The sequence below is a fragment of the Leptosomus discolor genome, chromosome 2 (assembly GCF_034619465.1).
Source record: "Leptosomus discolor isolate bLepDis1 chromosome 2, bLepDis1.hap2, whole genome shotgun sequence".
NCBI lineage: Eukaryota > Metazoa > Chordata > Aves > Leptosomiformes > Leptosomidae > Leptosomus > Leptosomus discolor.
In genome coordinates, this window is record NC_141392.1 from 14,371,800 (window position 1) to 14,389,799 (window position 18,000).

Genomic DNA, 18,000 nt, shown 5'->3' on the forward strand with positions numbered 1-18,000 from the left:
AAGTTTTGTAATAGCAATAACAAATATTAGAACTTGAAAAGCTCAAACTCTTGACTATAGTTTTTTTGGCAGTGCATCTTTAAAATGGAAATGAGTGGTTTTGAATAAGTAGACTGTTGGAATAAATAATTTCTACGTCAGTATCTAGAACGTTTCTAGCATTGGGTTAAAAAAAATGTTCAAATGGAACAACAGAGTCTGAGAGGCAATGATCTTCGCACATCTTGCTGCAAGTCAGAGGTTCTTACATAAGCATCTGTGCTGAGTATTGATGTCTTCAGATTCAAAGGGAATTTGCTTGTTTCTACTTGTGTGTTTTGAGAGGTAAAACCTGCATTTTGGTCCAGGACAATGCAGTTCTGGATCTGGTATCAGCAAGGAGAGACTGAAGTGGAGCAATTCGCTAACAATATCTATGTTTCTCTCGTGTCTAATATTGAGCTGAGATCTACCTGTTGCTTAGGCCATCTCTCCTTCACAACAGGAGAAGGTGGGAATCTTTTTGTCCTTCCCTGCTGGTGGCTGTGGCAGACCATGGCAAGATCCTGTCCTCTGCACGCGTGGCAATCTCTCTTTACCTACCAGTATGGTCTCGTTACCTGTGAGCAGTTTGGGTGTTACCAGTCTTAATGGTAAAAGGATTTTTCAGCTGGTGGTTTAATGTATGGGGTTTTTTTAGTATTCTGTTTAGCCTTACTGCAGCTGTCCTACAGGCATGTCATTATGGAGTAGTCTTTTTTTTCCTTAGCGTCAGTAGAGGAACACACTCCTCACATGTGAGGAGAAGAGTGGGCTTTCATACTTCTGAGGGTTAGGTTGCAAGGTGTAACTTTGTGCCTTGAGGTACGAGCATCATATAGCCTATATGTAGATTAGTAAAGTTGTATTTGACATAAACTTTCTATCACTGAGTAAGATGACTTTTGTTATAAACACCAACTCTCATGGGAAATACTGGACACTTCTATTTTCTGTGTGTTGTGTAAATGTCTTAGTTGGGTCTTCTTCGCTCTTTTCACAGACACTACTAATGGAACAATGTTACAGCTTCAGCCAGGTAAACCATTTAGGTGGACAGTTCTGTAATTTTCAATAGGAAGACGATCCATTTACATTTACTTGCAGTGCCACTGAGAAAGTTCTGAGAGCACTGACTGCTCAGGAAGGAGGAGAAAGATAAGTTTATTTCTTACCTGCATTTTTAGTTCTACGTACTGTATTACCACTTTTCTCCATCCTGATCTACAAATGCTTCTTGAAGAAGTCTGTGCATCTCACTCAAAAGAAGTCTTTACAATATAGCCAGCTATACCATTCAGAGCTAAATACGTGTTGGTACGTAGGCATGGCCAGCCATTGTGTTCACATGGGAGAGAAGTTTCTAAGCTGAGAATCCTGTCTCTTCCTAACTTGTTGTGCTGGACATGAAGGATCTAATCTTTGCGGTTAAGTTCACAGGAGCAAACATTAAATTCACAAGAGCTCTTGTAGCCTTAGGGGGTCTTGCAGTTCTGAACAGAGCACTTGGAAGCTAGCATTTGTCAGGACTGAGCCTGTGTGGACACAGCCCTGGGTTAGCAGGTGAGAAACGCTTGGAGTTTTCCTTTCCAAGACATGCTGTGTGATGCCATTCAATAATGCTCGATTATAAAGAGAATTTGAAATTAATTGTTGCTTTATGACTCTGTTCTTATTCTTCAATGTCAGCAGTATCTTTTGCATGGAGGGAGAAGGCCAGGTAAATGCATCCGCTTCTGTCTTTGCAGTTGTGGAAGGTAGCTTTGAGCAGATGCCTTCAGTCTGGCTTTCTTAAGTCGGTCAATGGTGGGGCTAATTATGTATAAGCAAGGCAATGATGAAATGTGTGCCAGGCCCTCCATCCAGGAAAGGCCTTCAGCCAGCTTTCAGTGCTATTCTGTAAACCTTGTTATAAAACATTAGAGGTTTGCATGTATTGGTCCTTGCTGTTGTGCAGATGATAATGTCACAGGGAAGGCTCCTACAGGAGGGCAAAGCATGGCAAAACAGCCCCTATCTTCTTTCTTTTCTCTTTCATTTATGAAGAATGATAACAAAAATATAAACGTATATTCCAGGTTGAAAGGTTTATTCGAGACACTGCACTTTTCAGCGTCTCTAAAAAGGCGAGTAGCACTTGTCCCTTCCCTTAGGAAGGCATTTCTCTTAACTATAGTTTTGATTGATAAACAATGTTTATACAGTCCTGGGATTTAATGTCTTCATTTGAATTGAATAAAGCCAATCAAATACTGTTTGGCACTAGGCAACAAAGTACATACGTTGAGATGCCAAGAAGAGACTCTGCTGAGCTCTAGATGCTTCACATTCCAGACCTGTTACCTTGTAAGTATAATATTTACTGGATTTCAGTCCAGCTGGAGACAACGAACAGGCCTGTGAAGGAGAGGAGAGTTAGGGAGATCTTAAGCTTGAAGAAGAAAAGCTTGAATGATCTGGTACAGCATGCTAAATTCCTCATGGGTGATTGACGTACATGAAGACATGTAAGAAACAGTCGCTCATGGGCAGTTTATTCAGGCTAAAATCAATGTGCCTGTCAGTAAAAGGAAAACAGAGAAAGGAAGCGGGGGGGGGGGGACGGGACACACGGACGAAAAGTCTACTCTAGCCATGGATGAGAAGCCCCAAGCTTTTGCGTTTGCAACCATGAATGGATTCTTATAAGGGCAAAAGAACAGTTTTAACACTTTTGCTCCTGTGCATGCTTTGCTTTTGTACCCAGATGACGTCGTCTATTCAGGCGACTTCAGCTTTAGAGGAGGTCATGGTCCATGGTTCAATCAGTGCTTGAGATCTTGTTTACAAACAGAGATGGTAAAAGAGCAAAGCTGAACAACTGGAACTCAGAGACATTTTTAATCTGTGCAAATCATAAAATCCAAAGCCTGAGAAGAAATGAGGAAGCTTTGCAAAATCACCCCAATATTGCATGTTTCAGTCCCATGTGAGCTCTGCTGGAGAATGATTTCAGATTCTTGTCTACCAAACTAAAATATCAGGGCGAAGCTGGATCCAATTCAGTTGGACTTTATTGGATTATGCCTTCATGCTATTGTAGCTGAAAAAAATGCTACGATTCCAAATAAGATGTGTAACAATTGTCCAAATTCCTTAATCCCGTTTTCCATTCATTTATGTAGTAATTAAAACCATAGACCTAGAGACTATTTTCACAGGCAACTTTCGTTTGCAGAGGCCTGTTTAATTTTGTGCATTTTATGACTGTGTAGTCAATTTTGTTCTCTTCTCCTTCCAGAAGAGAGTGAAACTTGATGGTGTTACCTTCATTACCAGTCTGTGCATTGGCTCGGTGTCTTGCAAGTTGTACATTATTCCACTGTACAGAACATGACAGTGTAATTGGAGGGGGCGAGTTTTATTTCGTTTTGCTCTCCTTAGAGGGCACCACAAAATGCTTTAATGAAAGAATAATCATAAGCTTAAGAGGAAGGAAAGTTTAAAGGGACTAATTGAAGAGGGGAAATGGCTGAGTGGTTTAAAGGAATGAAATGATGGGAGAGCTCCAAGTGAGATGAGGCAGCAGAAGTAGAAGAGCTACCACCATCTGCGATGAATGATAGATGTGCACTTAAACCTGTGGTCATGGGGCTGTATAAGTACATGGATAGAGGGAGGAAAAGGGTAGTTCATGGTTTGTTCAGAAGACAGCAGTTCAAAGGTGCATCACCTTATCTGTGGTAGTCTGCAGCCATAGGTAACAGGCAGAACTTTGTGCTATGGCAGTAGGACACTACCCTTTGTAGGATCATGTTAACAGGAAAAGCAACTTAGGATGTGGTTTATGGTATACTCTTACTCAGTATAGTCATCCGTGATAAGAGCAAAGACTGCTGCCTTGCTGGGTTGTGTGGGATGCGCTATTTAATTTGATCTCTGTGCAAGGGATCTATGGTAACCAACTTCTGTCAGTTAAAACTGTAGTCTCTTCCCCTTTTAAAAAGACAAATTTTGGGGGAAACTGGATGACTCTATCTAGACTGGAATTTAATCCAGGCTGGGGAGGCCTGGAGAGTGTTGGTAGCACGTGGCTGTCCATTGGCCAGCTTGAGACAAATGGGATGGGCTCAGCCTAGCAGGTAAATCTCTGCATGCTCGCACAAAGTTGGTGCTCGTTTTCATCGCTCTCACCAGGAGTTTGAACTGGAAGGCCACTAACAGCATAGGCATGAAAGCTGTCACCCACTAATACTCCTGCACAGAGGAGCCCTCTCCAAGACACAGGTTGGTAGGGTGGGTTGATGTAAATCACGTTGCAAGTGTGAGGTGCATGAAGGATTTGGTCCTCTAAGCTCTCCTCAGTCTGAGGAGCCTCATGAGGACTGAATTCCCCCCATTCTCCCTCACTGCAAGGGTCTCTGAGGCAGGAAAGCCTCTAAGCACATGGCTGAGTAGGAAGGCTCATAGGATGACTTCAGCAGGACTGTGTTTAAAGTGAAGCCAACGCCTATGCTCTTTCTCTGAAGCAGAGTGGTAGGCTTCTTACTGTGTTTACTGAATATCCAGACTGATTTTACCACTTATCTCGCATACATTCACTTCCATTTGGTTGAACCACTCTGCAGATAGATAAGAGGGGAAATAAAACATTTGACTTGAAAACAAGAGAAATGATACTTGGATTATTCTGTGTGAAGTAGAGAGACACATAAACACAGCAGTATGAACAGCTTACTCTGAGTTGTGAAATAGCCTGAGAATGTCTTTTCGCTGCTATTTCCTTTATTTCAACACCACTGAGTTTGTCATGTATGACGGCTTTGTGGTTGTTGTGACACTGTTGGAGAAAATTGGATTTGGGGAAAGTTTTCTTAGTTCTTAAAAAAATTCAGAATGTTTTCCAGTTGTGTGTTTTTCTCTCCAGTGCAGCTTTGTTCTGCAGTGGTACATATTTTGTAAAGTAGTTTTTTGTATAGTGTTGCGTCGCTGTGGCAGTGTATAATCCTCAGGATATAGCCAAGGGATTTCCAGCCATCCTCTTGGATTTCATAACAATACTTGCGATTAGAAGCTCTTCTATGCAGAAAATTAAAATACAGATGTGTATTCGCAGGCTTAAGAGCACAGCTCAAGTCATCCAGCACTAAAGGCACAAGTCAGAGCCTGTGATGAGCGTGTTTGTTGTCAGAGTGCAAGTTGTACTGAAATGATGTTTAGTGAATAGCTTAATTCTACAGGCATAGACATACGATGGGTAACCACAGCCTGCCTTAGAAGAAGTATTAAGTCTTGTTTCCTTGGAGAGGTTAGCCTTATAAACATACTAGCCTGATTTTTAGTATTGAAAGTGTATGCCTGTGCTTCTGTCCAAGGATCAGGCTTAATCATGATCCTCCTCTCTGGAGCTGTCTTCTAGGGTCCCAAAAAGACTGCCCTGGTCCCCAGACCTGGGGGGACCTGACCCAGGTTGGTCCTGCAGGACCCCTGCCCTGTGGCTCTTGTGAGTGGCCTGACCCTGCAGGCTGGCTGCCTTCTCTGCCTTCAGCATTGCTGGAGGAGCGCTGCTTTCTTTGCCCGACCTGTGCAGCACCCGTGGATGCGGGGGTGTCCTGCCCATGGGCAGCAGGTCCTGCTGGGGCTGCAGGATGCCTCTGTCCCACCTGCCACCTCTGCTTTGGTGCCTGCAGAAACCCTGGAGCTGGGAGGAGGGAGAGATGCGGGGCCTGCACAGCCAAGTGTAGGCGTGCCAAGCTCCTCTTGTATGCTGAAGGGAGAACAGATTTATAACAGAAGTAATTTTTTTTTGGTGAGTCTGATTGATTCAATAAAAGTCCGTCTGCACAATATATATTTTTTAAATATAGCTCATTAGTGAATTGGCACCGAGATAACACTGTGACGCCAGTTTTAATCCTGCTGGCTGGGCTGTCAGTGCAAGTGAAATTCGTGAGAAAGGTGCCAGGAAGAGGAAGGATTTAAAAAAAAATAATAAACATACATAGACTTTCTTAAACAGATGCACATACCTCTAACCTTACACCTAATTGGCTGTTGAGAAGGTAAAATGTTTTCTTAGATAAAAATTATTCAAGGTTACTTCAGTTTTGGGGGTATGATGACTGCTTAGGTGGTTTTAGGCACTGCAGTGAGCATCCCAATGTCTCTGTGTAAAGCAGTACGATGTACAAGTAATGTAGCTGGGCTTGTGGTAGTCTGCCTCTTCATCCTGCCAATGGAGAGGTATTTTGTTACAGATTGCTTCTGAAGGTTTCACTTCAGTAACATGCAACCAGGAGAAGGTTGGGAAATTAAAAGAGAAAAAAAAGTTTTTTCTTACAAGGAAAACTCTTGGTCAGTCTTGTGAACAGCAGAAGGTTAATCCAATCTGTTTTAAGTCACTGAAGTCACTGCAGCCGTAAAAACTCAGCTGAACAGTGCCGGCAAGTCAGGTCTTACGTTGCCATTGAGAAAGGTTTGTGTTCCCTGGTGAGTTTTTTCTTTTTGCCCCCTTTTTTTTCCTTTCTCTCTCTTTTTAAGAGGTGATAGGCAATTGTATTTGCAATTCTTTCTTATGATTCCTAGCTGAAAGAGGAGCAGCCCTTCATGGAGAGAGATGAAAGACACTAGGAGTATTTTTCTTACATTCCAGTGTAAGCAGAATAGCAAAGTACATACCTGAGAAGTTTCCAAACACAACACACATCTATTTACATATTTGATTTCAGTGGTGATACATGATAACCTGGGATTTCATTCAAAGGATCCTGATGGGGATTTGAAAGAAGTTCTTCTTCCCTGAATGTTCACAAAATAACTGCTGAAAGCTGAAGGAACTTTTGTTGGCAAACTAAATTCACGGAGAACAGGAGGCGGAGAGGCTGGAGACAGTTTTCTTGTTCTGAAAATCTTCTCTGTGCTTACAAGTGTGGGGGTAAATTCCTGGCCCTTTTGAAAATGATGGGAATGTTTTGCCGGTGACTTCAATGGAATCAAAACTTCCCTCAGGTTTCGGAGAGGCTTTGGTAACTCTATAACTTGTTCTAATGCCTGTTGACAGACGCAGCAGCTTTCCTGGTAGCTTGTTGCACATCTTCCCAGCAGAAAAAGATCTGTCAGCTCCTGTCAGGAGTGCATGGTCATGGGCTTGCTACAATGTCGTCCGTCCCAGGAACCAGGGACACATCTGAAGATGTGTTTATCTCTCTCACTATTAAAACTGTAGTGTTGCATAAGCAGCGGTGAGATTATAGGGGGGTTATGTTTGAGAGAGCAAGCTGTTGTGCTGTTTCTTTACCCCATATGTTTTAACCTGACACAAGATTAAGGTTTCTTTGTCAAGAAACAAAGATAGCGGTATGGTTTGTGTTTACATTCCCTCTTGGCTCGTTTGCATGGCAGGTGATGTGTAAATAGGACTTTGAGAAGAGAAGAATTGAGGTCAGACCTTTCAGACTTTCTAAAATGTGTGGAAATTTGTATATGCTGAAAGATGGTCTGGAATGGAAAAATCAACATTTGCTGCTCTCCAGAATACTCCTGAGTAATTAGGTTGCCCCAATTAAGCATTGCTCAACGGCTCACAATTTGGATCTGAAAATAGCTCTCGTGATGCATCACTGTTGTTTGCATTACCCAGCCCTTGCATTTCAGCATGGACGAGGGAAAACAAGCCAGCAGCCTGGAAAGCTGTGAAGGCAAGCAGAGAGGAGGGTCTGGTGAGTACCCATGAGGGAGTTTTTCTTCAGGAGGTTAATTTTAAAGCGATCGTAAAGGCAGGGGCAGAAAGTGTCCACTGAGCACCATGTACCTGAGCAGGACTTGCAAGTGTTGCCCTGCGAGGTGCTATTTTACCCCTGTTTCCAGCTACCCCACCTTTTGCAAATGGGCAAATAGCATTTCCTGCCTAGAGAGAAAGATCAGGCATGGGGCTGTGCTATGCATGCTGCTTTGTCCTGAGGGGGGCCATCCCCTTGGAGGGACTCCATGCTTCTTTTTAAGAAATAGGAGTATTTGGCAGTGGTCACACCAAGTCTGCCTGGGTTGGAGTTTTGGTTTTGTTTTCCTGAACAGGACCGGACAGTTTCCTCTTTCATTTTAGCCAGAGGTTTCAGCGATTTCAATTGGCTTTTGATCCTCCTCCAGCTTCAGAGATTTGGATCCAGGCAGTTGATTCGAGGCTCAGTCTGACTCTTCTATAAATTAATACTCAGAGAATTTTGTTTTATAGCAGAAGCGGTCTTCTGGGCAGTGCTTGCTTTCTTCAGAGTTTTAGAGGTATTCAGTCTTGTTCAACAGAATTCACTCTCATGACAGGAGAGTTTGTGAAGGACCAGGATTGTTGTTCATGTTTGCCTCAGGACTGCCCTGTGGCTGTAGGGTAGTAAGAACACAAGTTTTTGCAATCTCTATGCTGATTTACCTTAGTATACATTTGAAGATGTAAACTCATGCGTGCAGTCTGTAGTCCTTTCTTTCAGCAGTCTTCCTACAAGTTCCACAAATGTTTCTTTTTTGTTCAGGACAGCCTGCCCAGGCAGCTGATTTCCTCCAAAATAAATTGTGTAGCTTCTCTGGAAGGACGATGTGTGTTTTTCTTAAGTATTTTTCTGCCACTCCTGAAACACATTCAGATTTTCTAATCTTTGCAAATGAGCAGTGATGGGGGACAGGGAAGGCACAGAGAGAAGGTTAGACTATCATCGCTCGGGTAATATACCGCAGTGTTTACAGCCTGTCCCTGAAGAGGGTAACTCTATGAGCATTGTTTTTTTCATCACACACACTGGTTAGTTCTTGCTGCCTCTGCTCTTTCAGCACGTCACTTCTGTGGGGTATTTGCTCTTTAATGGTCCAGTCAAGGAAAACATAGGAGCTGATCTCACTGACAATGAGCACAGACCAGTGGACCAGTACTGTATGGACTAGTTAGATGAAGGCTGGAGGTTATGTGACATCAAAAGAAAGGGAGGGAGAGAAAAGATGCACAGGCAATTTTTCTGACTTTCCTACTTTTTTGGTAGATTGTTTTTTTCTGTGTAGCCCAGTGGCTTGGCCTCTAATCCTGCAGATCTGTTTTTTAATTTTTTTAATCATTGGTATTTTCTACATATGTGGCTATGCCTAAGCTCTCAGAGACTGACAGAGAAGTTTTGCTTTAGGCTTTTGGGCAAGGAGAGGTAAAGAGTAAGCAAGATTTAAGGTGGAGGTTTAAGGTGAAGATTTAAGGCAGAATGCTTCTGCAGTTTTTTCTCTTTGGCATTAAATTTGATTCTTCTTTGCCTTTTGGGTGATAGAATAGCTGCAAATTTTCAAGACGGGTTCATTTGGGGGATTGGTCATAGCCCAGACTTCTTGGCTGTTGGTGTTGCACCTCGTAGGAGGTGAACAAACATGTGATGTTGGCCCAGCAGTTTTTCTTCGTATGGTACCTGTAGGAGAGGGAGGAGAAAAGAAGCCATAGCTGGTTGTTCAAAACTGGTATTTTGTCTTCCTTCTTTCTGGTTGGTGTGGGTGGTGTGGATATTTCAGGCTAAACAGTGTTTTGGACTGAACCTACAAAGACTAGTAGCTTCATGAGAATAAATGTGAAAGGGTGGCAGAAAGTCCAGTGTAAAAAAGGATGTAAATAAGGGCTTTCTGGCTGATAAGATTCACTTGAATCAGACAGTTTAATGATATAAGAAAATTACAGCCCTTCTTACGATGGTCTTCAGACCAAATTGAGGAATATCCAAAGTCAGTTTCAGCTGCAGCATGTAAATACAGTTGAGGTTGAACTTGCAACGTGGTTTGGCCCAGCCCAGGGAGAACAATTAACAAAAAAAAAAAAAAAAAAAGATTTAAAATGAATTGTATTGTTACAGCCTTAAAACAGCAATGGTAGCTTTTCTTGGCAGGGTTTGATGCCCATTGTAGGACTCATATCAGCCTCCAATGCACTAGTAGAGATGAAGTGACACAAATTAGGGAGTGTGCCCTTCTCTTTGCATCTTTAAAATGACCCAGAAAGCCAGCACTTAACCCGTTTTGTGTCAAGAATCCCGTGCAGCAGCTTTGTTACAACGCCAATAATATGAATTTTATTTTACTACTTGTCTTTCTGAGAACTTAACCTAAACTTTAACTTAAGTTTGTGATTTGCCAGTAACTAATTACACTATCTCAGTGTCCTTACTGTGCCAGTTGCATTTTGACCCAAAGATGACTGCCGAATGTTTTTCACCATTACAGAAATCAAGAGTACAAAAGACAGTTACATAAGAGTGTCCAAGTCCATCAAACACCAGAGCAATAGGAGTACCTTAAAGGAGTTAATTATTGGATAGCTGGAAACCAGACTAACAGATCACTGTGCTGTTGAGGTCATAGCTTTGGCTAGTCATCTTTTGATTCAGGCTTGGTGAAGCAATGAGGAAGTAGCAGCAGAACCAGAAGGTCTTTGTCAGGTTTTAAGGAAGGAACACACAATTTCATAAACATATCTTCAGAAAATTCCATCTTTGCCTCATTGTGCCTATCTCTTCAACCTGGAGAACGTCCTGGGTTTGTTTACTTTTCATATGTTGTCATAGCTCTTAGTGTGTTTTAAAAGAGGAATAGCAAGTTGTTCAACAGTGGAAAATATGCCACAAAATCTGGCAATTGGGTAATTATTCTTTTCAAAACCCATGCCCACCTAGACCTTCACTGGTGTATATTTTTTGGACATGTGGAGCTTGACAGAGACAGTGCAGGCAGAAGAAATAAACCATGCATTTGTGCTGTGACCACTGCTAAGTGTCTTTGCTCTGAGCACTCTAGAGTCTGCTAGTAACATTTATTGAGTCTTCATAGCTAGTTTATGGCATAATAATTACATGTATGGATTCCTTGCTGCGTATCAGGAGCTCACTGTGTGAAAGGGCTGCAGCAGGAGTTCCTGTAGGAGTGAGGTTTTGTTTCTTTGGTTTTTCTCCAAGGGGAATCACCTCAGGACTCTAAAATCCACTGTCTTAATGAAGCTGTATTGCGGCTTCCCTGTGTGACTGCAGGGACAGGTCCAGGGGTCAATATAGGTGGTAAAAAAGGGAGGTGGTTTCAGATTTCAGTCTTCAGTTGTTCTGATGCTCAAAAGGGTCATCCAGCAATTGGATCCCCAACTTGTTCTCTTTTTGTCTCTCTTTCTGATGAAGAAAGCTCTGTCTGCCTTTATGTATGCCTGTCTGTTTCTCTTGTCAGTGTCCACATATCCGTATGTGGTAAATACCAAGATTGATGTTATCAAAGAATGTGAAATTGTGAACCGTCCGTGCCCCCTTGCCATGGATACGTTATGTATCTAGGGATCATTCAGTGGAAGATTGCTAGCTGCCAGTTTCTGGCATGGGTTATTCACCAAAACCAGGTGCAGTAACAGATGTCGTGTCGTAATTGCGCTGTAGGTCCATACATACCCTGTTCTGCAAGGAGAGCTGCTCCAGAGCCATTGCGCCTCAGCTGAAAGCCTTATCCACTGCTGTGTTCCCAGCAGTTTTTTTCTGACTTTGAGCGCGGTGTCCCTCTTCAATAGCAAATGGTTGATGGCAGATAAAGGTAGTAGCTCATTGGCAGTTTTGTAAGTAAAAACTGGAATGTTGGAGTTAGTCTCTCTTGCTACTTTTGTACCATCTGACATTGAAGCCTTGCTGCAAGAGCCTGGAAGCAATGTCTGAGCAGAGAGCAGTGCAGGCATTTCTGTCCAAGAGCACTGATTAGCTAATGGATGTGCTCATGACTTAATGTCACAGCAGGATAGAGTTTCAGAGCTAATGGAAAGCTGATGTACAAGTGATTTACCTCTGAGGCCCAATCCCAGTTCCCAAATATAACCTGTAGGCCTCCGTAATTTGGTTCACTGTATTTATATATCCCCTTTCATTGCAGAGAGGCGGTTTCCAGCAGGATTCTGCAGTCACGTCAGGGTCAGGAAGGGTGAGCAGAGTAATTATCCGTGGGCTTTGGGAGCCCAGATGCATTAAACAAGTCTCTAATTTCTTGGAGAGGCTTTCCCTGGAAATGAGGAGAGGATTTGTGACCCAAGTGTGCCTGACAGGAAGGACGGGATCCTGCTGGAAAGATGTGCCGTTAGAGCTGCCTTCCAGCAGTCTTGTGCATGCTGCTTCACTTACCACGTCTGGATGTCCTTAAAGGCAGCCTGACCTGGCTTGTGGCAGGGACCCGTATGTTGATCAGAAAGTATAATTCACACAGGGGGAGAAATGATGTCACACTATGCTGCTTGTTACAAAAAAAGAGTAGGATTTGCTATCAGTGAGCTGAAATCTAAACAGCCTAAATGGTCCTAATAGTTAGAGGGGCTAGGGAAGCTTGCCAGAGTGTGGAAAGCATAACAACTGCATTTAATAACAATCAAGCTACTCTTATAAATATTTGCATGTGCTGCTTCAAAGCCTACTACATGGTCATTCATGTACTGCAGTTAGAAAGACGAGGAGGGGAAAAAAAAAAAAAAAAAAAAGAGGGCAAGAAGAAAAGGGCACTCCGTGTTTTGTAGCTGCCGTAATAAAGAATGGGCAAAGCACCAGAAAGAAAAGAAAAAGGAAAAGAAACCCTCCAAAGTTTAATAAACACAAAAGGGAATAAAAATAAATCTTTGGAGCATTTATTACAAACCCTTGATGGAAGGATTAGATTGAAGCTCTCAGCCTTTCCAGTGTGGGTGTATGTGTGAAGTCGGCCTGTCTGGCCTCTTCCAACGAGAAAAAAGAAAAGTTGTTTACATTTCCTTACTTGGGCTGTGCATATAATTGATTTTTTTGTTTCAATAGCAGAAATGAAAATTCAGAGGGGAAAAAAAGCCTTGTTTGGATACAATTGAATTTAGGTCTTTTTCCTCGCCAGAGTGAAAGCCCAACTCTCAGAAGAGCTGTGTCAAACAGCGTTTTGTTTCTTCTGAAATGTCAGTACACACAGTACTTGTGAGAAAAGCTGTGGAAATGCAGGGCTTAGTTCATCAAACACAACTGTGGAAGGCGAGAGTGTCATCTGTTTGTGCAGGAGATTCCTGATTTGGGGAGTATCTCTAGCATGAAAGACACTCCTTCCATGCACGCTTTTGGTTTAAGGGAGCTTGACTCCATCTCGCTCTGCTCCCAGGAGCGATGCTTGGGGCTCTACATGCTGTTCTGGACAGTTGGTCAGAGGAGGTGTTCAGTGTCTCCTGCTGACAATGCTCCAACCTGGAGCAATACTGCAGACAGTTGAGCATTTTGGGATAGGTCTCCTGCAGCCCTCCCATCGGTACTTTTGTGCTCTATCAGAACAGGGCTGCTTTCTGTCCTAGTTGCTGTCACAGGAGCTTAAACGTTGCTGGATATTGAACGAAGTCAGTAAGAAGCACAGAAACCACAGTTTCCTTACGTGCTTGAACACTCACATACCAGAATACATTTTAACCTGGCTGTTCGGAGTGTCCTGTGTAAAGCAGCTGATGAAGTTTCAGCTTGTTCAAGAAAAAAAAAAAAGAAAAAGAAATAACAAAGCTAAACTTGTGATTCTCGGTGTTCAGCAAGGCTAAGGGGAGAAGGAGGGATGCTGCCTTCACGTTCTCCAACTGTGTTTTGTAACTCTTGTTTCAACTATACTGTGGTGATTGTGATTATGATTATTACAGCTGGAAGTCTTCAGTTTTTTGAGAGTTGAATTAATGAATAATTTAAAGATGGTAAAAATTGAATCTTTCATTGCATTTACTATTCCCTCACTCCAAAACAAAAGAAATCTGTGTTTTCCTAGCTACAGGAAACATATTGATTTAATTCCACTCATTAATGATAACAGTTCAAAGAATACTTAAGGAGTCCAGTCTGCAGCAGCGTAACTGTATTTGCAGACTAACTTGGTTAGAGTCATCCTGGCGTCTACTGGAGTCATTGGGCCAAAACTGGAGGGGAGTCAAGAGGTATCCAACTGAGTCTGAATTGATACAACTGTCAGGTTAAGGTGGAGTCACAAAGAGAGATAAATTGCAGCATCTGAGATCACTTAAAGGCTAATCCAAAACCTTGTAGACTCCATAGGGTTCTTTCCATTCCCTTAAAGAGAGTTGCAAGTCTCAGTTCTCAGTGTTAATGTTGATTAGCTTCCACATAAACCCTAATTCTGGAGTCAGCCATTCTTTTTCAGGGGGAGGGTTCCAACTAGTAACTATTTTTTTCAGCTGTCCATGAATAACGTCTTTTCCTGAATTGACTTTCTGTGGATACTGTTGTGAACAATAGAATACTAAAGAAATAAAATTTCTTATGTGGGTTTTGCAAGATGTAGAACTATCTTATAAAACAGATTAAACTTTTGTAAAACAAGAATTCATTCTTATTCCTGGTGGGTGTCCCATGCCTGCCTTCCAGTGGAAGGTAAATACTCATTTGCTGTGTATACGGATGCACATATGCAAACACAAAAACATGCATACTGAAAGAGTATTCCTTTTCTGTCTATCCCCTTTATACATGAAAGAGAGAAAAAAATGTAAATGCAGAGATGGTTCAGGAAAATCCGTTCAGATACATATTCACAGATTTGTAATATACAGTATCTAAAATACAGAAACTGAAAAGAGGCTACAATAGCACAAGAAAATTCTATAAATAAGTTAGAAGCTAAATATAAATTAAACTGACAGTTAAATAGGACTTTTCAATCTGAAATAAAGCCAAGATGGACAGAGTTTGTCTGTGCCAGGGCAAGTGGCTGGCTGCTAGTTTGGCTTGTCCACAGGGAATGAAATGGTAGGTTGATGCCTCAAATAAATGACAGGGAAGGACAACTTACAACTCATCCTGGAAGCATGACTCTTAGATATACATGTTATTATGCCAAATTATATTCCCAGTAGGATTAGGTTTGGCTGAAGAACAAGTAGTAGTCTTGGAGTTCCCTATAGCAGAAAAATAAGTTGAAGATACTATTTCTCTCTTAAATGAGGATGTAATGTCTGAACCGAGTAGCTTTTATAAGAATTTGCAAAATATATCGAAATTAAGATTATTGCTGCATAAAATTAAGATTTTCTCAGAAGAGCTTCATTTGTTATTTTGAGAGAGACCAGCACTAATGTGTTGCTCATGGGAGAGAGGAGCAGTTGTGGTGCGAGGCTAATTTGCAGATGTGAAAATTTGAGAAACTTTTGATTTTGTTTCTTTAATTAAATGGGATCATAAAGAAGCGTGGGGCTTCCTGTTTGTATTTATACCTCTTACCCATTTGACCATACTGAGGGTCCGCTTTGGGAAGTACTCTTTCAGAGGATTTTTTAAAAAATATTTTGTGAACTTACTGTCTTTCACTTACAATGCTTCTATAGTTGAGGCCGAGATTATTTCTTTATTGTCAAAGATTTTCTCATAGCTACAATTATTTTTAGGAGTTTTTACCTCAGATAATGTAAAAAAGAGGGTTTGACTCAATTATGTAGAGGAAGCATGTTTGTGAATTTGCTTTATTCCTAGTATGACTGACTTGTACTTGGTATTTATTCTGTAGTCAGTTTAAATTTAGAGTTATTCAAAGAGCTACAACAAAAACAGTTATTAAATGTGTGAGTGGTGTTGCCTCGTGTAGCCAGGAGCTGTTGCCTTGCTCGGAAGTTGTGATAATAGCAGCCAGTCTAGAAACACTAAATATTTGGAAGAAGGTCTTTAAGTTAATATGCCTTATTGATATGAATAAATATTATTAAGGATTTATTCCAACTACCTTTAATCGTTAGTAGTTAGAAATAAATGTAAATGTACTGGGCTTGGCTTCTCCCATTTCTTTACATAGAAATGATAACTCGTGTGTACTTTATCTGTTAAGAATTAGGTATCTTCCAGAAGAAGGTACTTTATCTGATTGATAGATGCCTGGATAGCTGAGGGAGCAGAGCAGGAGGCCTCGCTGGGGTTTCAGACGAGGCCTGGGTGTTTCACAGGTGCTGAACTGCTCCTGCTCACCTCCCTAACGTTGAGGCTGTCGTCTCCTGTCACTGCGTGACAAATCCTGAGCTACGTGACTAGTGGGAAAACTCCTGTGTTTTGTAATTATTACCTGAAGTCTTCCTGCTGGCGTGGCCCCAGGCAGGCCTGCGAGCTTTGCTTCCTCAGCTGAAAATTCCCCCCCCCTGCCCTGCAAATACAATTTTCCTCTCTCTTTTTTTTTTTTTTCTTTATCCACATCAGTTTTCATACTGTAAGAGAAGAGGAAACCTTTCCCTCGGTTCAAACAGAGATTTTATAAGGGCCTTTGAGTCATTTCGACTCCTCCCCGAGCCTGGCTCTGCAGCTGAGGAGAGCCTTGCCGGGCCAGGAGGGTGCCGCGCACGGGTTCCTCTCCCTGCTGCTGGCCAGGACGGCTGGAAGGGCCACAGGTGATCGCCGAACGCTTTAGGGTAACCCGGGTTATGCAGAAGTGCTTTGCTGCTTAGCCTCAGTTAGGGTTTTCAGCCAGGAAGGAAGAGGAGGCTGTTTTGAAACCTAAACTGCTGTGTTTAACACTGTTATTGAAGACTTGAGTCCATTTTTCTAACTCTTTTTTTTTTTCTGCTTGCTCCCCAGTATATAGTGAGGAGTGGTTGTATTTATGGCGTTTACTGCTTCCAAGTGGTCAAAATGAATGTCATTCCGTTTATAACATCTCCTATCTGTTTGCCTTTTCCCTCCCTCTTTTCTTCCTCTACTCTTCCTGCCCCTGTCACTGTGATCAGAATGAATATATTATTCCAATAAAATCCTTTATTAACTAAATATGAAACAATCTGAAGCTGGATAATTTATGCTCCATATTCTGGGGGGAAATGGGCTTCAGAGAACATACAGATCAGATGAGTTGCTGTTACTTGTCATCTTAGCGGGTCCCTGTGAACTCTGTGCAAGTCTGAAGGCATTTGCCAGATACCAACTGCTATGATTTTTTCCCAATTTACAAGCATCCGGGATTTTCCACCAGTATGTTGAAAGAAGTGAGGTTTAAATGCATGACCTAAAATAGAGTTGGAAATAGTTGTTAATCTCTATTAATATGTTATTCCTATAATCAAACACAGGTGGTGCTCTTTTTTTTTTTTTTTATAAAATTGTTAATAATATTAAACTGGCCATTGGAAACTGAATCATGCTGCAGATATTTCCCTTACTGAGGCTGTCTTGTATTACACTGTTTGAAGGAACAATGTATTTTATTATTTAAAAAAAAAAAGATAAAATCACACTGTCTTCTTGCAGATGCCATCCCACCGAGCTATTACAGCCTTTACTTCCGAATCGTCAGATTTGACGTCTCAGCGATGGAGAAGAATGCCTCCAACTTGGTGAAGGCTGAGTTCAGGGTCTTCCGCCTGCAGAACTCGAAGGCACGAGTCTCAGAGCAGCGGATAGAGCTGTACCAGGTATGGTGGCACCTCACACATGTCAGCTCTCTGTCTTTCTGCAGCAAACCCTACCTTGTACCCACCTAGCACGTGGAACAAACCATGGAGAGAAGCGATTGAGTCCTGCCTTTCCAAAGTAGCATCCTGTTTCCTGTGCCTTTCTTAGAAAGGACTTTATTCAAATCATATGAAGCTGAAATGTACACATTTTTTTAGTAATTGTGCCTCAGGCCTCCAGGGTTTCAGCATATAATGATAAGTGATGGAACAAGACATCAAACAAGTCGTTTCCAGGATCTCTGTCTCCCAAGAGCTGGCCTGTACTGTAGTTTACATAGAAGTCAAATTTCTGACTCTGGCTTGTGTTCAGAAGAATCCTGTTAACTGTTCCTCACAGAAATGGTGTTAATAATTGAGCTTCAAAATGTAGCAGTTGCAGACCTGGCTTCTGTATAGTAGCCCAGGGGTTAAGGCAAGGGAGTGGACAATTCATGGAGTGAGGAGTGAGGAAGAAAATGACCCCATGACTCTCTAACTCCTGAATGTTGATAAGATTGATGTCGTTTGATCTTAAAGACTTTAAAGCCATTAATGTCACTTATATAGGAAGTCTG

At 41.9% G+C, this 18,000-nt stretch overlaps 1 protein-coding gene across 1 annotated transcript in view; it reads left to right on the forward strand.

Moving 5' to 3' along the window:
- The window catches only part of TGFB2 (transforming growth factor beta 2), a 60,928-nt gene that overhangs the window by 23,679 nt on the left and 19,249 nt on the right, over positions 1-18,000 (forward strand). Inside the window, exon 2 of the mRNA XM_086460631.1 lies at positions 17,241-17,404. Within this exon, the coding sequence (XP_086316757.1) occupies positions 17,241-17,404 (164 nt within the window). The remainder of the gene's footprint in view (positions 1-17,240; positions 17,405-18,000) is intronic.